The 22,833-nt window shown below is 49.6% G+C and overlaps 1 protein-coding gene and 1 pseudogene across 1 annotated transcript in view; one reads left to right on the forward strand and one right to left on the reverse strand.

Moving 5' to 3' along the window:
- Positions 1-1,442: 1,442 nt before the first annotated feature.
- Positions 1,443-22,833, forward strand: part of LOC122212794 (integrin beta-3) — a 29,770-nt gene continuing 8,379 nt past the window's right edge. The window contains exons 1-12 of the mRNA XM_042926758.1: positions 1,443-1,469; positions 2,384-2,579; positions 3,715-3,967; positions 5,522-5,684; positions 6,311-6,472; positions 9,260-9,355; positions 9,781-9,870; positions 10,574-10,708; positions 12,165-12,594; positions 18,528-18,750; positions 19,917-20,017; positions 22,176-22,295. Coding sequence (XP_042782692.1) covers positions 1,443-1,469; positions 2,384-2,579; positions 3,715-3,967; positions 5,522-5,684; positions 6,311-6,472; positions 9,260-9,355; positions 9,781-9,870; positions 10,574-10,708; positions 12,165-12,594; positions 18,528-18,750; positions 19,917-20,017; positions 22,176-22,295 — 1,996 coding nt within the window. The remainder of the gene's footprint in view (positions 1,470-2,383; positions 2,580-3,714; positions 3,968-5,521; positions 5,685-6,310; positions 6,473-9,259; positions 9,356-9,780; positions 9,871-10,573; positions 10,709-12,164; positions 12,595-18,527; positions 18,751-19,916; positions 20,018-22,175; positions 22,296-22,833) is intronic.
- LOC122212795 lies at positions 21,225-21,379 on the reverse strand (annotated as a pseudogene).

The following is a 22,833-nucleotide window of genomic DNA, read 5'->3' on the forward strand; positions in this document are numbered from 1 at the left end:
CTCTTTCTTTCTCTCTCGAAATAAATAAATAAACTTAAAATACCACAGGCTGGATGGCTTGAGAACATTTATTTCCCATAATTCTGGAGGCTGAGAAGTCCAAGATCAAGGTACCAGCAAATTTTGTGCCATAGTGGCTGTCTTTTTGCTATGACATGGCAGAAGGGGCCAGGGAGCTCTCTGGGACCTTTTTTCTTAAAAAAAATTTTTTTTAATGTTTTATTTATTTTTGAGAGAGAGAGAGAGTGTGTGTGGGGCACAGAGAGAGGGAGACACAGAATCCGAAGCAGGCTCTAGGCTCTGAGCTGTCAGCACAGAGCCCGACACGGGGCTCGAACTCACGAACCGTGAGACCATGACCTGAGCCGAAGTCAGATGCTTAACTGACAGAGCCACCCAGGTGCCCCATGGGGCCTTTTTTCTAAGGGTACTACTCCCATCATGAGGGCTCCACCTCAAGACCTAATCACCTCTCAAGGCCCAACCTCCTAATACCTTGGGGGTTAGGGTTTAACATGTGAGTTCTGGGGGGGATACAGGCATTCAGTCTATAGCATTATTGGTTTCATGTTTCCCTCCACATGGGGAAGACTTTCAGTCTATCAGGCAAGGGCTGGGCATGAGAGGGAGAGAGACTTCAAGCATCAGGAGGAGTTTTAGGCTACAGAGTCCTGATTTTTTGAGTATGGATGGTTCCTTGTGGCCACATCCCTCCCTTGGCAATATGGCTACTAGTCACCTGCAGGGGCTAAGGAGGCAGAACATTATCTATCCTTCCCACACCAGCCACATCCCCATCCTGCATTCTGTTCCCTACCCGGGCCTTCTCATGTGTGACTCTTCCCAGGACCGTCGCTTCCACACTCCTGTTTCTCTGCCTTGTTCCTCACTCTATACAGAATTTAATACAAACTATCACTTTAAGAGGATAATTACAGTCAGATAATCTAGTTAGACCTCTCTTCTGCCATTCTTAGCTCTGTAACTTTGGGCAAGTTACTTAACTTCTCCAAGCCTTAGATGTCTTTCCTGCAAGATCGGGTTCCTCATTTGTGAAGCCTCCGGGCCTCAGGTTTTTCACTTAGAAAATAACAACAGTTCCAGCACGAGGGAACTGTAACCAGAGCTGTGTCCACATAAAGTGCGTGTCGCTGTGCGGGATATGCGGTGAGTTCTCAGTAAATGTTAACACCAGTTTTTCTGGGATATTGGTGCGGGCTGTTCAGCTGACTTCTGGAAATGGTTGTGAGAGGGAGTGGGTAGGGATGGGGGTGAGGATCGAGGGCCTGAAGGCCTAAATATTGTGAAATAGGTCCAGGGAAGGGCTTTCCGGCTTTCCGGCCAGTTCTCCCAACCTGGCAAGGAGCCCTCCTGGATCTGTGCCCACATTTAGTGCTGGCTAAATGTGCTGGACGTCAGAGCAGGAAGGAACTGAAAACACCATGTCACCTGACCCCCTCGTCCCACAGGTGAGGAAACTGAGGCTCAAAGGCGTGAAATGACTTATCTGGGGTCACGTGCTCATTAGTGGTAGACCTAGCATTGAGCCTGTTTCCTGATTTCTTTCCAGTGCAGCATGCCCCCCACTCAGTACTCCAGTGTAGACACACACAGAGCTTCCAAGGGCTGTGGGATATACGCCAGGGTTTTTGGAAGGGCGCTCAATGCCCTGTGTCCAGGGTAAGGGAGGAAGCTTAAAGTGATAGGGGAGGCTCTGGTCAGTGCCTGGCATCATGGGATTCGCCCCAGCTTGTGGAGTTTATTTATAACCGACTTATCCAGGAACTATTTATAGAGCATCTCATAACAATAGCTACCTTTTATTGAGCACTTATCCTCAGGCAGGCACTATACTCTGTGTTTCATGTGCATTGTCTTATTTAGTCCTGCATAACATCCCTGTGTGGGGCGCTATTATCATCTTCACATGACAGCTGAGGAATCGAGGCATGGAGAGCTTCCGTGACTCGCCCTCGGAGCCAGCTAGTAAGAGGCAGTGCTGAAGAGTCTCTGCCAGTCTACTCCTGTGCTCTGTACTTTATTTAATACATTGATGGTTGAGATCCTCTACATTGATTTCTGGGACTCACGTGCGGGTTGCATTTCTGTTTGAAAACTGCTGGTCTAGCAGGCATCCTACTCTACTGGCCCTCTTCCTAGCTATCAATCCACCAACAGGCGCTCACCCAGCATTTCCGGTACCTCAATTTTCCCCTTCTGTACAATGGGCTCTCTTAGGAGGGACCACCCGAGTTCATTTATGCTGGTTTAGCTCCGGAGTGCTGGGTAAACTCTAGGCTGTTGGGAGTTGGCAAAGCCTGGAGGACGCAGAGAGCCACATGGCTCTGACCACAGGGCCTCACCTTGGGCTCTTGTCTTACAGGCCCTCCCTCTGGGCTCGCCCCGCTGTAACCTGAAAGAGAATCTGCTGAAGGATGACTGTGCGTTGGAGTCCATCGAGTTCCCCGTCAGTGAGGCCCGCATCTTAGAGGCCAGGCCCCTCAGCGACAAGGGCTCTGGAGACAGCTCCCAGATTACTCAAGTCAGCCCCCAGAGGATTGCGCTCCGGCTCCGGCCAGGTAGGGATGGGGCTCTTTCTGGGGAGAGATCCCGGACAGATGGGCACAGGGTACAAGGTGGAGGCCTGAACCTTGGGGATGTAGCTCACAATGGAAATGGGGTGGGAAGAGAAGGATGTTGGGGGTGGTATGGGCAGGAGAACAGAAGAAAATGAAAGGTATTGGGACTTCAAATCAGAAAGATCTGAGTTTGAATCTTGACTGCCCCATATATTAGCTATCTGACCTTGCGCAAGTTACTTAACTCTTCTAAGATAGTAGGAACTGGAAAAAATGTTTATTTCTTCTTTTCCCAATGCTTGTTTTACCTAACTTATAGCTTTGTGTTGAGGCTCCGATGAGATACAAAATGAGAAAGTAATCTGTAATTGTAAGCCCCCTTTCCAGGTAAGATTAGGGCAAAGGCATGGCAGCAGATAAAATAGGGGCAGGAGACTTTCGGGGGACAAGGATTAGGCTGAGACAGGCTTTTTGAAGCATTGATTTAGACTCTCCAATTACATCAAGAAGAATTTTACCAAATACCCTCTTCATGCAAGGCATGTGTTAGGTGCTAGGGGGTTCAGAGGAGGGTGGGACATAGTTCGTGCCTTTTACAGAGTTGAAAGTGTTGTGACTGCCAAAACCTCTGTGACCCTTGGGACCTAGAGGGTTAGACAGATGGGCATTTAGAAAGGGTGGAGAATTTTAGGTGGAAAAAAAAAAAAGAGGTTAAAATAAGAGGATTGGGGTGCCTGGGTGGCTCAGTTGGTTAAGGATCCCACTCTTGATTTTGGCACAGCTCATGATCTCACGGTTGTGGGATCAAGCCCCGTGTTTGGCTCAGCGTGAAACATGGAGCCTGCTTGGGTCTCTCTCTCTCTCGCTCACTCTCTCTCTCTTTCTCTCTCCCTCTGCCCCTCCCCTGCTCATTCTCTAAATAAATAAATAAATAAATAAATTAATTAATTAATTAATTAATAAAATAAGAGGATCAAGAATTGTAAGAGGAATAGAATTAGGGGGAGAAGAGAAAGGACCAGGGCTTTCCAGTCTGGTTTGATCAAGAAGTTACTCAATCCCAACTGTGTCCAAATCCACTTATTAAGTCTTAGAGCGGGAAAAGGAGAAAAACAAACATCCTCTTGCCTTCCAGATGATTCGAAGATTTTCTCCGTCCAAGTCCGGCAGGTGGAGGATTACCCTGTGGACATCTACTACTTGATGGACCTGTCTTACTCCATGAAGGATGATCTGTGGAGCATCCAGAACCTGGGCACCAAGCTGGCCTCCCAGATGCGCAAGCTCACCAGTAACTTGCGGATTGGCTTTGGGGCTTTTGTGGACAAGCCTGTGTCACCGTACATGTATATCTCCCCACCAGAGGCCCTCAAAAACCCCTGCTATGAGTAAGTCCCTCTCCGAGAAGCCAGGGCAGCATCACTTGCCATTGTCTCAGGCAGGTGCAAGTCCTGTTGCCTGTTTCTAGCTCTGGGGTAGATTCGTTGGCTGCCGTCTGGCCAAATCCTGTCTGTTTTCTACCTTGGTCTTCCTGTCTGGCAAGTGAGCTGGCCTGTTGATCCGGAGCATTGTGGCAGTAGAATCCAAGGCTGTTTGGAGTGTAGTAACTGCCAAAATCTTTGTGACTCTTGGGAAGAGGATTAGACAGATGGGCATTTAGAAAGGGTGGAGAATTGGGGCGCCTGGGTGGCTCAGTCGGTTGAGTGTCCGACTTTGGCTCAGGTCATGATCTCACAGTTTGTGGGTCTGAGTCCTGTGTCGGGCTCTGTGCTGATAGCTCAGGGCCTGGAGCCTGCTACGGATTCTGTGTCTCCCTCTCTCTCTGCCCCTCCCCGGCTCGCACTCTGTCTCTCTCTCTCTCTCAAAAATAAAACATTAAAAAAAATTCAAAAAAAAAAAAAAAAGAAAGGGTGGAGAATTTCCAGAAAGAAAACTCATCAGCTTCTTGGTCTTGTTACAAAGAAGTAGGAGACAAGAGAAAACGAGAGGGAAAGGAGATAAAAAAGTAGAGAGACATTTATGGATGAATAAATAGAGGAATTATAATTTCGGAAGGATTGATTCCATTGTCTCCTCATCATCAAGGTTATGAGTACTACAGAGTTAATATGCAAGGGGGATTAAGTCCTGGAGGAATATAAAAAGAGTGGAAATGATATTTACTGACCTCTCTAATAGTCTGAAAATTGATATGTGTGTTTCTGTTGACACTTTGGCTTATAACTGAATGGCTTATTTAATTGGTAAAGACCCTGAACATCCATGGAGTGTAATCATTTCAAAGGATGGTTACTGAGCCAGACAATGGATGAATTTACCTTTTCGTTTTCAGAGTTATACGAGGTACCCTTTTGACTTTCTGTCTGGGTTGTTAAGTTCCCCAGTAAAGATGTCAGCCATCAGTTAAACTGTTGGTTGGTTTAGTCTGCTGCAGATCTATCAATTTGTTGGTGGTTCACGGATATGAAGTTGTTGATGAGCTTTTGCTTTATTGTTGTGTCAGTGTTACCTTGGAGAGGTGTTAAGTCCAAGGTGATGGTAACAACTGGAGCCTCACTCTGATATAAGCGCTTTCCGTGAGTCAACTCATGGAAGCCTCACAATAACTCTTAGGAGATATGACCTATCATTTTGACCCTCTCATTTTGACCTATCATATGACAGTCTCATGGCTAGTAAGTGGAGGAGCTGGGACTTGAACCCAGGCAGACTGGTTCCATAGCTCACTATCTTATCTTGGAGGCCAGCTGGAGGCAAAGCCACCATGATGACTTGGGTCATTAGAGGGGTTTGGAGTCTGAACAGTCTGGGTAGTGGCGGTTGTATGGAATCGGCCTGGGCCTTGTGCTACCCATGCTTGTCTCCCCCTTTCTCCCTCTTACTCCTCATGCAGCCTTTTCCAGTTAGGGTTTCTGCTTCAATTATCTCCCTCCCTCCACCAGTATGAAGAACACCTGCTTGCCTATGTTTGGCTACAAACATGTGCTGACACTAACTGACCAGGTGACCCGCTTCAATGAGGAAGTGAAGAAGCAGAGTGTGCCGCGGAACCGAGATGCCCCAGAGGGTGGCTTTGATGCCATCATGCAGGCTACAGTCTGTGATGTGAGTTTGGACGGCAGGGAGTGGCGGGTGTGGTTGGCGTAGATTAAAATGGGGAAGAAGGTGGTCCAACTGTGGGGGTTTCTGTGCGAAATAAGAGAGAGGAACAAAGAGTTTTGTATAGTATGAGCAGCACATTTCTCCTGTTATGCAGCCTTTGTTTGTATCGTTCCCTGGCCAGAGCAGACGTTTTTCTGAACCTCAGTGATCCCAGATGTTTTCTGGGAAGAGCATCTTCCCACCTTTTCTAGAAGGGTGTCAGAGTCAAGGCTGGATGAACCTTAGCAAAGCGGGCAGGTGTTCAGTTGGGATTTCTCTAGCCCAGCCCGGGCTCGTACTTGCCGGTGGCTTTCTAGATGGGCCATGTGATTATCACTGGAAAAGTTATATTTGGAGTTGAAGTAGGTGTCTTTCAGCTGCCTGAACTAATCAGCTGAGACTCTTTTCCTAAGAGACAGAAACCTTCAACTTGGAAAAGCTCTGGCTTGTGTTCTGAGGACTGGGACTGAGGCCCCTCTTCGAGACGACTTGTTCAGCCCTTCACGCGTGGAAGTCCTTGGATCTTTGTTTTCTACCAATGATGTGGCTTAAGTTGCTTTCTCTCTTTTGCTTTTTTTTTTTTTTAACAGGAGAAGATTGGCTGGAGGAATGATGCCTCCCACTTGCTGGTGTTTACCACTGATGCCAAGACCCATATTGCACTGGATGGAAGGCTGGCAGGCATTGTCCAGCCCAATGATGGGCAGTGCCACGTTGGCAGTGACAACCATTACTCTGCCTCCACTACCATGGTGAGATTCTTGGTACCACCTATGGTCCCAATTCACTCTGGCCAAGGCTGCCCTAACCCAGGCAGAGTCTTTGTGTGAATGTGGAAATGGCGGCACTTCCCCTGGGCAGGGTGCAAGGCTTGTTTCAGCCTGTCCTCCCGCTGCCCCCCATACCAACTGGACACCCTCACCCCCGGTACGGCCTGCACAGCCATTATAAGTGGTCCTGGCTGTGGCATTGTCGCCACCACCTCCCCTGCCTCCAGCAGCAGAAGCAACAGCAGCAGCAGCAGCATGGCATCCAGAATGGACCCAAAGGACTTTTGCAGGTCCAGCTGGGAAGCGGGCCTTCCTGTCTACTGTGCACAGATTAGCCTCTTCTTGGAATACCGCGCTCACTTGTGATTATTGGAAGAAGACAGAGGAAAAAGAGACAAAGATCATCTGAAGAATGGCGATCTGTTCCTGTGAGGAAAGGTTAAAGGGACAAAAAGGAAGAAGGTGAAAGGATGATGTAGCTGATACAGAAGACGACTTCTTCTAAGTTGTTTTCTATGGCCTTAGTAGGTCAAGTAACAGGAGAGGAGTTAAGTGGCTGTAAGCCAGGAAGAAATGTAAGACCCTCAGAATACTGATACCTGGGCATCTGGGGGGAGGTGTGAACTCTACGTCTCTTAAAGACAGTATAGCCCCTCCTTGTCTAGGTGGCTTAACGGTACACCTGTGTAAAGGCGGGAGTTCCTCGCCCCCCCCCCCCCCGCCCCCGCCCCCAAGCTGGATGATCTCATGAGTTCTCTGCAAGGTCTAGGATCCCAGGGACATGTTCGCAGTTCACCAGCATCCCCATTGTGGCTTGGGTTCTTTGGTGTCAGCCATGTCCAAGTGGGCAGGACCGGGCACTGGGTGAGTCAGTAATCATTGACACCTAATGTACGCAAGGCACCTTACCAGGGGCTGAGGGGGATAAAGGGACTACGTAAGGTCCTACCCTTTTTGGTTTAGTTGAGGAGACGTGCTACCAAGAATACAAGATGCATGATTGATTAGTGTGCAGTGGGGTAGCACGCTCAATAAGGGCTTTAGGTATTCAAAGGGGGAAAGCTCATCATGAACTGGGATAGTCAAGGAAGGACTCCCAGAGAAGGTGGGACCTGAGCTGGGTCCTAAGGAAGGAGGAGGGTTACCAGAAAGAAGGCCAGTCCATGGCGGGGAGGGGGGGGGCAGCTCAGTGGTCAGCGGAAGAGGGAGAGAGGTGTATGCCGTGTGGACCAGAAGGCTGAGACCACGTTGGGGAGGATTACACACGCCAGGCTGAGGCGTTTGTCAGTAGTTGCAAAACAAGAAGAAGCTTCAAAATGGGGCTTGACACATGCTGGATGGAGAGTAGGGAGACTCGGAGTTCTGCCTTGCAGCTCCCTCCTTCCTTCCCGCTCGTCACCCGCCCCTCTCTCCTCGGAGCCCCAACATTCCCTTGCGATGCCCCTCTCTGCACTTCGCTTTGTGTCGTATGTACCTGGCTTCGGCACTAGACTCTGAGCTCCTTGGCAGCAGAGACTGTAATATGTGTATCACTCAATAAATGTTTGTTAAGCGAATTAGTGGGGGGAAAAAACGAGGCCTGACAACTAACTGGTGTGAATGCATCAAAGTCCAGTAGGAAGAAAGATGCTTGGTTTCCTTTCTTCCTTTCTTTCTTTCTATGCTTATTTATTTTATTTAAAAAAATTTTTTTTAGGGGCGCCTGGGTGGCGCAGTCGGTTAAGCGTCCGACTTCAGCCAGGTCACGATCTCGCGGTCCGTGAGTTCGAGCCCCGCGTCGGGCTCTGGGCTGATGGCTCGGAGCCTGGAGCCTGTTTCCGATTCTGTGTCTCCCTCTCTCTCTGCCCCTCCCCCGTTCATGCTCTGTCTCTCTCTCTCTGTTCCAAAAATAAATAAAAAACGTTGAAAAAAAAAATTTTTTTTTTAATGTTTATTTATTTTTGAAGGAGAGAGAGACAGTGTGAGCGGGGGAGGAGCAGAGAGAGAGAGAGAGAGACAGAATCGGAAGCAGGCTCCAGGCTCTGAGCCGTCAGCACAGAGCCCGACGCGGGGCTCGAACTCACGGACCGTGAGATCATGACCTGAGCCGAAGTCGGATGCTCAACCGACTGAGCCACCCAGGCACCCCTATGCTTATTTATTTTAAACGTTTTATTTATTTTTGAGAGAGAGAGGGAGAGAGAGCGCGCACGTGCGCATGCATGGGTGGGGTAGGGGAGAAAGACGGAGACAGAGGATCAGAAGTGGGCTCTGTGCAGACAGCAGCAAGCCTGATGAGGGCCTTCAACTCACAAACCGTGAGATCATGACCCCGTCAACCAACTGAGCTGCCTGGGTTCTCTTTAATGTTTATTTATTTATTTTGAGAGAAAGAGAGAGCACACGCAGTGTGCAGGGAGGGGCAGAGAGGGAGGGAGGGAGCGAGAATCCCAAGTAGGCTCCACGCTGTCAGTGCAGAGCCTGATGCGGGGATCAGTCTCATGAACTGTGAGATCATGACCTAAGCCAAAATCAAGAGTCAGACACTCAACCAACTGAGCCAGCCAGGTGCCCTGAGATGCTTGGCTTTGACCAGCCTTTGCCTCTTCATCTGTCCCTGGAGTTCACAACTGGGTTTGTGTTGCCACTTAGTCCATTGCCTCACACTGATCATGGCGTGAAAAGGTTTCAGCACCACCACCGTCTGGGCCACAGCCCAAATCAGCCAAGTTCTAAGGTGTAGAATTCAGGTGAATTCTTAACTGACTTCCACATCCTCCCGTTTTACAGGATTATCCCTCTCTGGGGCTGATGACCGAGAAGCTATCCCAGAAAAACATCAATTTGATCTTTGCTGTAACGGAAAATGTAGTCAGTCTCTACCAGGTGACTGTGCCTTCAGGGATTTCGGGAGTGGGGTCTGTATTGGGTGGAGCCGTCTCTGGGAACCCAGGCACACTAGCACGGGCCATGCTTCCCAACCGGGAAAGCCCCTCCTCCAGCCTATTCCCAGGGGCAAATGGTTCCTTTTTATGGTCTCTCTCCTCCAACCTTGAACCTCACGGGATGGGTGTGTTGGTGTTTGTGGTGCTGGAGGGGAGTAATTTATTGGGGGAGAGGGGTGTGAGAAGTTCTTTATAATTTTTCTCAGGGCTGCAAAACTGCTAGGTTTGTTCCTGGAAGTGACAAGTAAAATATCCCATCCTTCCCTCAATCTTCGTTTCAAGACCCTCATTCTGATTTGGGGAGGGCTTTTGAGATCACCCTCTTCATTTAGTCAGCCTTGCACATCTCTCTGTCTTACCTTCTAGAACTATAGCGAGCTCATCCCAGGGACGACAGTGGGGGTTCTGTCTGCCAATTCCAGCAACGTCCTTCAGCTCATTGTTGATGCTTATGGGGTAAGTGTCTCGCACTGGGGTTGGGTCTGCTAAGAATCCACCTCACTCGGCATTCCCCAGGAGGGAACGCAGATTTTGGAGTCCTGGATGTGAGTCCACGATGCAGCCTTCACTGCCTTCCTCTTATTCTTCTAGAGGCTGGCTGATGGCCAGCACTGGGAGGAATGCAGCCTTCTGAGAGGGAAATGGCTCAGAAAGAATTGCCAGGGAGTGTCAGGAGCAGTGGGTGGAAGAGCTTAGAGAAGGTGGAAAGGAAAGAGAGGTTGGGGGTGGTGATGAGGAAGGACAGGGTGAGGGATAGGGCTCCAACAATAGAGAGAAGAGGGAGCTGAGCCAAGGGGAAGATGAGGTTGGTTAAAAATTAGGTAAAAAAAGCTACTATCCAAGGTGACCAGTGCTAGCCCTCCCTTTTTGCATGTCTCTGAGGCTTGCAGGAGGGTGTGGCTGGTTTAGATTTTACCCAGATTCAACTAGACACCAGGGGGCACAGAGAGAGAGAGAGGAGCAGACCTTGGGCAGGAAATATTGTAAGAAATAGGCTCCTAAGGATGCTCTCCTCTGGCAGCTTCTAAGCAAACCCCAGCACCCAGCACTGCCGCGGTGAGTCCATGGCCACCTGGTATTTTACTTGGGGTGGAATTGGTTCCTGTCTACTTCCTCTCGGCTCATCTCCTTAACCTTCTTTTGCCCCCTTTCTGCTCAGAAAATCCGCTCTAAAGTAGAGCTGGAAGTGCGGGACCTCCCCGAGGAGCTGTCTCTATCCTTCAACGCCACCTGTCTCAACAACGAGGTCATCCCTGGGCTCAAGTCTTGTGTCGGACTCAAGATTGGAGACACGGTGAGGTGGGCTGGGCTGGGCAGGGGCTGAAGCTTCAGCTCTGACCCTGGCCTTTGCCCCTGAGCGTCTGTGGGCACCCTTCCATTCCTCCCCTGCACCTTCTTCCCGAAGGTCATTACAAGTTGGATATAACGGAGCTGCCAACCTTTTCCTCTGACTCCTGTTGTCTAAACTTCTCCGCTACGTGGAGATTTTTAAAAAACTTGCGTTTAGCTTACCTCTGTTTGTTTATGCACAGCTGATTGCAAATGAAAATATTTCTTACCTTTGGCCCAGTCTCCAGCCTCCCCTAAGGTAATACCTGTCTTTCCTCTACAATGTGAAATGGCAGTCACATCTACCGATAGTTGCTGAGCGCCAACTTTGTGCCAGGCATCATTCGCTGCTGGAGATTCAACAGCAAATGGAACAGGCAAAAATACCAAATACCCACTGTCATAGACTTCCAGAACGCAAATGTTCATTTTGCCTCTCAGGTCCCTCTGTGGCCTCTATGGCTTTCTTTCCTTACTGGTTCTCTTCTGCTTCTGCCGATGGGGGGAGGGGTTGGTGAAGAGGGAGGGAAGCAGAAAGGGGGATAGCTATATCTCTATCACCGGTATCATCTGTATCTCTATCATTTCTGTATCTAGGTCCATCCATCTGTCCGTACACCTATCTATATTCTAGAACATGTGCACATATCCTGTCTAAGAAATATTGGCCGGAAAGGTGTTTGACTGCACAAGTGATGATGTACTATATGGAAATTAAACAGTAGATCCTGAGCCTTTGGTCACTGTGTGGCATCGTGTGGTGCCATATAGTGCTTTGTGTGTCTGGCTGACTGACCTTGTGTATAATCAGTCCAGCTGGCTTCATTGGCCAGAGAAGAATTTTTTTATAAGATCACAGGTTCTGTTCTGCTTGAGCTGGCTTATTTCACAGGTGGAATTAAAACACACACACACACACACACACACACACACACACACACATATCCAGGGGCACCTGGGTGGCTCAGTTGGTTGAGCATCCAACTTCAGCTCAGGTCATAATCTTGTAGTTCGTGAGTTCGAGCCCCACCTCAGGCTCACTGCTGTCAGTCTGTCAGCGCAGAGCCTGCTTCAGATCCTCTGTCCTTCTCTCTGCCCTTCCCCCACTTGCAGTCTCCCAAAAAATAGATATATATATAAAAAAAACCAAAACCAACCTCTCTCCTGACTGTAAATTATGTCTGTGCACCCAACCAGATACAACTGGACAACTGTCCCCAGGCTTTTCTTTTTGCTTTGCAGACCTTGGTCATTTGGAGGCTGAGGAACTCCAGGTTGCTGGGGGATGAGACACCCAGTTTGGATATTCCCGGGCGGGGCAGGGCGGGGCAGGGCGGGGCAGGGCGGGGCTTCTTTCCCTCCAGGGCTGGAGTGATAACAGGGTGCGCCTGTGTTTGAATGCGGTCTTCCTTTCCACCCAGGTGAGCTTCAGCATTGAGGCCAAGGTGCGAGGCTGCCCGCAGGAGAGGGAGAAGTCCTTCACCATCAAGCCTGTAGGCTTCAAAGACAGCCTCACCGTTCAGGTCACCTTCGACTGTGACTGTGCGTGCCAGGCCCATGCTGAGCCTTACAGCCGCCGCTGCAACAATGGCAACGGGACCTTTGAGTGTGGGGTGTGCCGCTGCGGGCCCGGGTGGCTGGGGTCCCAGTGCGAGTGCTCCGAAGAGGACTACCGCCCCTCGCAGCGGGAAGAGTGCAGCCCCCGGGAGGGCCAGCCCGCCTGCAGCCAGCGGGGCGAGTGCCTGTGTGGCCAGTGCGTCTGCCACAGCAGTGACTTTGGCAAGATCACGGGCAAGTACTGCGAGTGTGATGACTTCTCCTGCGTCCGCTATAAGGGGGAGATGTGCTCAGGTGAGTGAAACTGCACACCCTCCCGCCCCTGTACCCGCGCACGCTCGCTCGCACATCCACAGCCTCTGGAAACTTAGGCCGGGGCTTAGGTGGGCACAGGAAGGCCCAGCAGGCAGAGCCGAGGGGATGGTCCTTCCACTCCAACGGCAGAAGACAGGAAGGAGGTTCTCTGTAATTCCGCTCTGCTCCCCGCGTCCTTGCTCCTGGGGTACACAGCGGAAGGGAGCCTCTGCTCTCCTGGAGCATGGGAACGAGTGGGGGAGCCTGAAGGTGAAGACCGTTATTTTCTTTTCTTCCACCTGCCATCCTGCTAATACTTTAAATCACTGGCTCTTGATCATTTCAAGGATGCGGAACAACTCCCTTTTTAGGTTAAAAAAAAAAATCTCTGGCTGCTGGTAATTAGATGTTTAGTAGTTACAGATTCGGAAACTGCATGGTATCAGAATGCGTAGTAAAGTTGGTAGTAATTATTTTACATGAATTTGTCTTTTCATGACAAGACTTGGAAAATAGTAAAAAAGCAAGGCAATGGAGCACGTTTAACAGCCAATACACTCGGAACAATGAGTGGAAAATCATAAGCTCTTTTTACACGCTGGCACTATTTTGTTATCGCTATTGGCACTATAACGTTTTGGATTCTAGATCTGTGCTGTCAGATATAGTAGCCCCGTGTGGCTATTTATTTGTAAATTAGTCACATTGAATTATAACTTAAATAAAATTTAAATAAATTTAAGTTAAATGAAAAATGAGGGGCGCTTGGGTGGCTCAGTAGGTTAAAGCTCTGACTGCACTGCCAGGGTGTTGACTGCATAGAGCCCGCTTGGGATTCTCTCTCTCTCTCTGCCCCTCCCCCATTGGAGGTTTTTTTTTTTTTCCTCTCTCTCAAATGAACTTAAAAAAATTTAAAAAATAAATGAAAAATGAAAAATTCATTTCCTCTGTTGCTCAGGAGCTCCACGTGGCTCGTGGCATGCTGGACAGCACAGACATGGGAAAGGATTGCCATTGAGAGGCCCAGCCTGCAAACTGGGGGTTACGATTTTGGCTCCTTCTACCTGCAGGATACTTTTTGTCCTTCTCATTACAAAATTCAGTAAAGTCTTGAGGCCCACGGAAAATCTCAACCTGGTCTTTCCTTGCCCTAAAGACTGCTCCTAGGCTACTTCCCCAGCTAGACCAAGTGGAACGAATGTGAATGTCGTCTGTATGTGCTGACAATACTTGCAGAGGCAACTAGGCAGCCTGAGTAGTTCCTGGGGCACTGGGGATAGGTTTTCGCTGGATTATGGTCTCTGAGGCTTGATTCCTCTTGTGACAGAGAGATCAAAGACATTTGCAAGTTGTTTAGGATTGGTTTATGGGTGTATTGTGTGGTTAATTAACACAGATTATAATTGGCTTCTTTGGTGATCAAATCTATGGCGGAGATTGGCTTCCTTTGCAATGGGGCTTAAAGGAGCCGAACTAATCCAACCAGATGTTCACTTTAACATCTGCCTTTAAGAAAGCTTGATTAGAAAGGGCTGCCAGTGTGGTTCAGATGGTTAACTGACTCTTGATTTCGGCTCAGGTCACAATCTCAGGGTTTGTGAGTTTAAGCCCCACGATGGGCTCCTCCCTGACCCTGTGGAGCTTGCTTAGGATTCTCTCTCCCTCTCTCTCTGCCCCTCTCCTGCTTGAGCTCGCTCTCTCTCTCAAATAAATAAACTTTAAAATTTATATATGTATATATATATGTATATATATATATGTATATGAAAACTTGATTAGAAAGGTAAATCTATGTCATTCTTTTAAAAAAAAATTAAAAAGGGGGCACCTGGTGGCTCAGTTGGTTAAGCATCCTACTTCAGCTCGGGTCATGATCTTGCAGTTTGTGAGTTTCAGCCCTGCGTCAGGCTCTGTGCTGACTGCTCAGAGCCTGGAGCCTGCTTCAGATTCTGTGTCTCCCTCTCTCTTTGCTCCTCCTGTGCCCATGCTCTGTCTCTGTCTCTCAATAAGAAATGTTAAAAAAACAATTTGATTCTAAAAAAACTTAAAAAATTTTTTTAATGTTTATTTATTCTTGAGAGAGAGAGAGAGAGAGAGAGAGAGACAGAGACAGAGACAGAGCATGAGTGAGGGAGGGGCAGAGAGAGAGAGAGAGAGGGAGACACAGAATCCGAAGTGGGCTCCAGGTTCTAAGCTGTCAGCACAGAGCCCGACATGGGGCTCGAACTCACAAACCTTAAGATCATGACCTGAGCTGAAGTCGGAGGCTTAACTGACTGAGCCACCCAGGTGCCCCATAAATCTATGTCATTCTAAAACATGCCCAAGTCACATAAAAAAGACTTCTTTTTATTATCTACAACATTGTTTCCTTTATTCATGTCAGCAAAATTTGACAGAGATTGGAAAAAAATGGTAGCAGGGAGATTAGGGGAGAAAGAGATCAGGCACGGACCCCCCAACAGCAGTTTGAATTAGAGGGTGAGGGAGGCATTTCAGCTCATTTTACTAGTGAATAGTACTTACATCATATTCAGAGTACCAAAAGGAATGGTAAGTTTGATGTGGGAGACCACGGGGAGTAGGGTGGGGCTGAGGGGAAGAGGGTTGTCCTACGTGAGGCCTACAGATAGCCCCTTGGGGGCACCAGGGACAGAGGGAGGGCCACTTCTCCTCCAAGCCTCCTGGTTCCTGGTCTGGTATGAGGCAGGGTGGGAGGGACCGCGGGCAGAGTGTGTTTCCTTCAGCTGCTGGCCCCACCGATGCTGCGAAACAAAGCCATCGGGTTCAGCAGCCTGCTTCCTGCCTCTCACTGGTGCAAGCACAGCTCGTCAGCAATGCGCTCCACCCAATTCAGGAGGGAACCCCAGGCAGCAGCTCAGAGGCCTCCCTCCCCCACTGCCAGCCCGGGTGTTGTGTGCCTACTGGCTGCAGGTCTGGATCCTGTGGTGCTGCCGTCACACTCCCCAGTGACGGATGCTCAGGGACACACACTTATTGAGCACCTGTTCTGTGCCAGGCGCTCAGTCCACACGGGTGAACAGGGGGCATGCGTGATTCCTGACCACTCAGTTTGTAGACCAGTTCACCATTGTCTCTTCCCTGGGCTGCTGGCCTGGTCTGTTCTTTGCTGCAAGCAGTGGCTCACGAGGGGGGCATGCTATGACTTAGCCATTTCCCCAGCCTCTGGCCTTCCCCCTCCCCGCTGGAGGCATGGTCTTTTGTGGTCATCTGTTATCAGCACTTCCTTCGGCAACATCAGGGAGTGCATCCTTCTCCCCGAGGGACTCCCCGAGGGACTCATCCTTCTCCCCGAGGGACATCCATGAGCATAGATTGATCAGACACCCCTGAGCCAGGTTCTGTGCTGTAGTGTTGTGGGATAGGGAGGCATGAATAAGACAGTTTTGCCCTTAATTAACTTACCTGAGGATAATTCACAACATGAGGCAGAACGTGCCAGATCTTAGAAGTGAGGCGTCCTTGGGGCGCCTCGGTGGCTCAGTTGGTTAAGCGTCCAACTTCGGCTCAGGTCATGATCTCGTGGTTTGTGAGTTTGAGCCCCGCGTTGGGCTCTGTGTTGACAGCTCAGAGCCTGGAGCCTGCTTCCGATTCTGTGTCTTCCCCTCTCTCTGCCCCTCCACCCACTCTCACTCTGTCTCTCAAAAATAAATAAAACATTTTTAAAAAATTAAAGAAAAGAAGTGAGTTGTCCCTGGGGAATGTTATAGGAGTCTCCTGGAGAGAGACCCAGTGTGAACAGAGGAGGCCTGGGTGGCTTCATGGAGGAAGTAGGATGTCAGACAAAGGGTCGGCTCATAAGGCAGGGAGGAGTGGGGCTGACATCGGCCTGGGAGTCACGCTCTATAGGGAGAGGTCATTCCCTCTGACCTAAAATACTTGCTCCTCCCTTACCCCTCCCCCTCCCTCATCTCCACCCCTCCCCTGCTGCCTTCGTTTCTATTTCCCTCCTCTTTCTTACACTCTCTCTTCATTTCTCACCCTCCTCCTCTGACTTTGCTGTGAACCCAGGCTCAGCCACCCTTTTGCTGGAGGGATGCCAGTCCTGTGACATTACCGCACTGTAGCTTCCTTCTGAGGGCTGACCCTGCCAGGGCTCGGGCTCGGCCTGCCGGCTCCGGCCCGCCACTCTACTTCCAGCCTCGCTCCGTGGCTGGCCTGGCAGACCATCTTCTCAAAGGTTACTTTGTTTGGCCTCACAAAGGAAACACTATGGGACAAGGGTTTCTGAGGAGGCGGAGGCCTCCGGGTGCTGCCAGACCTCTGTGGCGTCTGCCTTTCCCTGTTCGGGAGCCATCACTGAAAGCTGCTTGTAGTAGACACTGTGGGGCCCCTCCAGCTGCTGTTAGGGCTGCTGATAATGGCTCACAGCTGCCCCTTCCTTGGAATTATCTTCAGCTGACAGGAGCTGTCTTGCCCTCAGACCTGGGCCAATGACTGGTGGACAAAGGTTACACAAGACCATTCCCTTTGCCTCCGGGTGGAGCGGGCTCTACTCTCCAGATATTTGGAGCTGGGGCAGCTGACCTTATGTTTGCCATCCAGAAAGAAGCAGACATCTCTTTCCAAGGCAGCAAAGGTGTGTCTGAGTCTTGAATAGAGGATGGTGCTAGGATCACTGGCAGAGAGACTCATTGACCAAGGGCCTCTAGTCAGACCCACTGGGGTCCCTGGGGAGCAGAAGATGCCAGCTAGTGTCTGTTTGAGCCTATGCACCTCGCTCTCCTCCACCATCTTGGGGCCCATCCGCTCACACAGTGACATGATTTTGAGACCCGTTGAGGTTACTTCCCCTTGGCTCCCTGCCTTTCCTCTGATTAACAGTCAGATTTTTATTATTCATCCACTTCTTCCTGATTCGGAATCCTTGAGAATGAGTCACCCTTTCTTCTGAGTTTGGGAGAGCCAAGTTTTCAAGCCTTGTTAAGTGATTAGGGGGATGTAGCACTGAGAGTTAACACCTGCATTTAACCAATCTACCCCCTACCCCAATCTCTCTTTCCCATTCCTACATTCATGCAGTAAAGTGAGTAGGTCTTTCCTACTAGGGCTGATGGCTCTCTGCAGTACTGTGATGATACAACACAGGGCACATGCTGGTGAATGTGTGTGTGGTTCCCAGGATTTTTTTTTCTTTTTTAATGTTTATTTACTTATTTTGTGTGTGAGAGAGAGAGAGAGGGAGAGAGAGAATCCCAAGCAGGCTCCAGGCTGTCAGCCCAGAGCCTGATGCAGGGCTTGACCTCACTAACCAAACCGTGAGATCATGACCTGAGCTGAAATCAAGAGTCAGATGCTTAACCAACTGAGCCACCAGGCACCCTACCCAGGAACTTAACTAGGACATAAGCTCCACGGTAATAGGGACCTTTCCTGTCTCATTCACTGCCGAATCTCCAGTGCCCAGTGTGAGCTCAATAAATATTTGTTGCATAAATGGATAAAGAAACATTAATTGCATGCCTACTGTATTTCAGACGTTACGCTAATCCCTGCCGACGGACAAATTGATATGTCCTCTCTCACTGTGGAGCTCAAAATCTAGAAAGAGAAACAGATAGGCAAGCAAATGGGCTGGTCATGAGGGTTAAAATAGAGGCATATGTAAGTGCTGGGAGAACACGTAGTAGACAATTTGCTCCGGGGAGGTCAGAAAAGGTTATGGAGGGGAAGGAACTTTTGAGTTGAGCTTCGAAAGGTAAGTGGGAGTTTGGTAGCGATCACAGGACGAAAGGGCGTCAAGGCAGAGCTAGCAGCGTGAGGCTAGAAGGATAGAAGGTGGTGACGCTTCCGTGGGGTGTTAATGAGTGGCCGTGGGAGGAGGGTGGATGAGGGTAAAGCTGGAGAGCAGGCTGAGCCACGGGTTGGGGCCCCTCACCTGCTGCCCGCCCCCTCGGGCTGTGTGCTTTCAGGTCACGGCCAGTGCAGCTGTGGGGACTGTCTGTGTGACTCCGACTGGACCGGCTTCTACTGCAACTGCACCGCGCGCACCGACACCTGCATGTCCAGCAACGGGCTGCTGTGCAGCGGCCGGGGCGAGTGTAAGTGCGGCAGCTGCAAGTGCATCCAGCCCGGCTCCTACGGGGACACCTGTGAGAAGTGCCCCACCTGCCCTGACGCCTGCACCTTTAAGAAGTGAGTGGGCAGAGAAGTGAGTTGGAGCCAGTCGGGTGCTAGAAGGAGGGAGGGGGTCCCCCAGGCTAGAATCCCCAACCCTCCAGGTTCTTACTCACCAAAGCTTCAGGAGGAGGCGTCCGCTGCAGCTAAGAGGCTAGCTTTCCTCTTCCCACGGAAAAGTTTGGGCAAAGAGGGAGGGAGAGCCAACCATGCAGGGGCCAAAGTAGCACCCGCTGGACTCCAGTTGGAGAAACCCCTCTCCTGGGATGGCATCCTGAATCCCTGAGTTGGGAGGAAGGCTAAACCAGGGAACTTCTGGGGAACGTTCTCATGTTCCGATCGTGTGGGAGAGTTGGGCTGGAGTTATGAAGGATTCTGTGAAACAGGAGATGTTCGCTAGTACAAACTCCACTCATCTGGGGTCAGGGGAAGCTCCTGCCATTTCTCTTGCCACTTTCAGCAGGGCTGGGCTCATAGGCATGCAACCTGTGCATTTGTACAGAGCCCTGTGCTTAGAAGGGCCCCATGCTTGGTTTACCGCTCTGCTGGCACTGTCTTGTAATGCTTAGGGATTTTTGAACAAGGGGCCTGACATCTTCTTTTGTGCTGGGTCCCCAGATTACATGACCGGTTCTGCCTTTAAGGCTCCTCGAAGTGGCACACGCCTTACCTCCTGTCACACTCTCGGATGGGACATGAAGAAGTTTAATGAGGGGACTGGGGCCTTCTGCCTGCCAGGCCCTGCCTCTGGGTGAGGAGGAACTCCCACCCCTGAACTCCAGACCCGACCCTCTGGGTCCCCCAGAATTGTCTTACAGGGGTTTTTGTTTCGGTGTTTGTTTTCCAAGGTGGGGCAGCTTTCTGGTGTGTGGATGTCAGAGCTGGACTGACACACACGTAGGTTTGCTCCTCTCTCGTCTTTTTTGTTTGTTTATTTTTGAGAGAGAGAGAGAGAGAGACAGAGTGCAATTGGGGAGGGGCAGAGAGAGGGACACATAGAATCTCAAACAGACTCCAGACTCTGAGCTGTCAGCGCAGAGCCTGACGCAGGGCTCAAACTCACAGGGCTCGAACTCGAAGACGGCGAGATCATGACCTGAGCCGAAGTCGGATGCTTAACTGACTGAGCCACCCAGGCGTCCCTCTCCTCCCTTGTCTTAATCTCTGTGTCGTCTCTCTTTTAGGAAGTGTGTGGAGTGTAAGAAATTTGACCGAGGAGACCTACATAAAGAAAATACCTGCAGCCGTTACTGTCGTGATGAGATTGAGCCTGTGAAGGAGCTCAGTAAGTTCAGCATGTCTTAGAATTGTGCACATATGCGGCTGCTGAAGTTTTCAGTTGATCCCAAAACGTGTCTATGTCTCATCAGTAAAATGGAAGAGTAATCCCTGCCTCAAAGGCATGTTGTACAGACCTGATGCACACTAGGCACTTAATAAAGGCCAGCTTCCCTGAGTCCTCTTGTGCCCTCTGCTAATTTGTTCCACAGTCCCTCCCCATTCTGCTGCTTCCCGGCACCCACAGACTCAGCAAGACCCTACAGATAACTTTTAAAGTATGTAGAAATCAACCCTAACTTGACCTCCCCAGGGAGAGGAAGACAATGCATCCCATTTTACGGATGAAGAAACCTAGGCTAGGTGATGTCAGTTTAGGAGGCTAGTAACCATTTACTGAGTTTACTTAACTGAGAGTGTTCAGCAATGCCCAGGCATACTGCTCTGCTGGTTTGGAGGGAAACCTTCACCCTTATGGATTTTAGCTAAAATCATAATGCTGTAGCCTTTTTTGGCTCTCTGGAGCCCTTCCTAGAATAAGACAGATAAAAATACAGTGGTGAGCAAAACTCTTGCCTGCAGTCATTGTAGTTTGAATTTCACCTTGACCAAAAAGGGGATAATCTTTGTTGCTGTCAGCACATCTGATGTTATCTGGGTCAGCTAGGCATTGGTTGGTCTAGGGAGATGGCAATCTCTCCTGAGATAGCTGTCTCTCACGAAGGCAGGAAACATGTTTTCAGTGAGAGCCACAGTGAGACACAGCCAGTCAGTCGGCTTCTGGCTTGGGGTGTTACAGAAAAGGGTCAGCTCTCTGGATCCTTTGGCTAATATCAGAAGTGGGGCTGGTGGGGGGGGGGGGTGAGGGGCATGATTTGGGGATTGAGTTTGAAGAGACGGCTTTTCCTCCTGAGGAGAATCGGTATGCTGTGATTAGCTCAGGCGGGCAAGACTGCTGAGAGAGATGTGAGATGTTTTTATTACCTAGACCAGAGGGGAATCTCAGGTTAGTTGAAAGTATTTCTCTTACCCCCACCCCCGTGCCATGATAATCATAAAGATACATGCTTGTTTGTATGGAATTGTGTAACTTATAAAAGTTAGGCAAGTATCTTTTCATACACATGATCTTGTCTTTTTCTCAGCCACCTAGTAGAGTAGAACTGTGGTACTGTTGTTATCTTCATTTTGCAGATGAGGAAACTGAATCTCAGGAAAGCTACATAACTTGCCCGAACAAGTTAAGCTTAGAATGAATCTGGAAATCCTTACTCTTTCCACTGTACTCTTATACCACTAGTTTTCGGGCGGCTCATTGAGTTCAAGTCTGATACTACACTTGATCTTAGCCAAAAGGCCGAGAAACAATCATTGAGTTCAAGTCTGGTGTGCTCTGAGACTCCTGTTTTAGTTCTGTTCCATCACGTACTTGTGTTGTGATCTTGGTGCATTTGCTTAACATCATCGTGTGTCAGTTTTACCTGTCTGGTTGCATCACTATAGGACGTGGTGCAAATGATAGAGGGGCACCTATAGTTTCCCTGTCAGAATAAGAGGCTTCAGAATTAGAAGGGGTGAAGCCTACAAAAAAGTGATGGGAGTCAGAGAAGAGAGGCTGGCTCTGGAGAGGAACACTGGATCAGACGCAGAAACGGAAGAAATGTAAGGGCTTTGCCAACAAACTATTGAGAATAGTTGAGCCAGGAGGGAAAGGAAAGAGAGGGAAGGGAACACCCTTCTCTATTAGGTACTGTTCACTTGACATCATTTAGTTCTCTACCAGTGTTGTGAGGTGGGTTATCCTTTTCCTTTCATAGATGAAGAAAGAGCCAATGAGGTCAAGTAACTTCCCCAATATTACGCAGCTGACAGGTGGTAGAGCCAGGCTTTGAATCACACTGTGTCATGTGTTCTGTCATGTCCCTTCCAAGGGAAGGAATACGAACCAAAAAGGGTCTGGGAGGGACAAAATTCAGCAGCGAGGGTCATCTAGAGGCAATTGCCAGGCACAACAGCCATCTCAAGTCTAGGCATCTTGCCTAATGTCAGGCATAGGGTTTCCTGTTGCATACTTTCTCAGAAGTCCCATGACTGGGGTTTGGGGATGGCCCCGTCTTCCAGGAATTGCCTTGTTTTTCACTCTCCCATATTTTCCCCTTCCTCAGAGGATACTGGCAAGGATGCAGCGAACTGCACGTACAAGAATGAAGATGACTGTGTTGTCAGATTCCAGTACTATGAAGACTCCAGTGGAAAGTCCATTCTCTATGTGGTAGAGGAGCCAGGTACGTGAACCGCCAGGGCCCCTGACACTGCACCTATAGGGAGAGGGAGAGCCACGTTAGGCAGCAATTTCCACCCATTGCGCCTCTTACACAGAACAGCCAAGTTAAGACTACCTTACAAGTGGTAAGTTAGGGCCTGTCATCTGGGGGTGGGAGATATTTAAATACCAATCTTTGTGAGAAAGTGACTTGCTAATTGAGGAGGCAGAAAAAGAAGGTGAGTAAGGAAAGGAAGAAGGTAGATATGGATCCCACGAAGGGACAAAATACATCCTGGCATTTTTTTGAGGTGACAGTATTAAGAAGTGAGGAATTTAAAGTCTGGGACTCTTCAGCATCCGCTCCACTTAAGGTCAGGTGGTTGCCAAGGGCAACCTGTTCGCTGCTTCAGAGGAAGGCCTGATGCTTTGAGGTGTTGACCTTACCAGGGTCACCATGAGACACAGTACTGGCTTTGAGGCACCAAGCCAAGGTGTTCTGAGCACTGAAAAGATAGTGCTTGCTCTCACAGCCTTCTGGAAGCAGGAGGAGCTCATCC

The sequence above is a fragment of the Panthera leo genome (assembly GCF_018350215.1).
Source record: "Panthera leo isolate Ple1 chromosome E1 unlocalized genomic scaffold, P.leo_Ple1_pat1.1 chrE1_random_Un_scaffold_65, whole genome shotgun sequence".
NCBI classification, from domain to species: Eukaryota; Metazoa; Chordata; class Mammalia; order Carnivora; family Felidae; genus Panthera; species Panthera leo.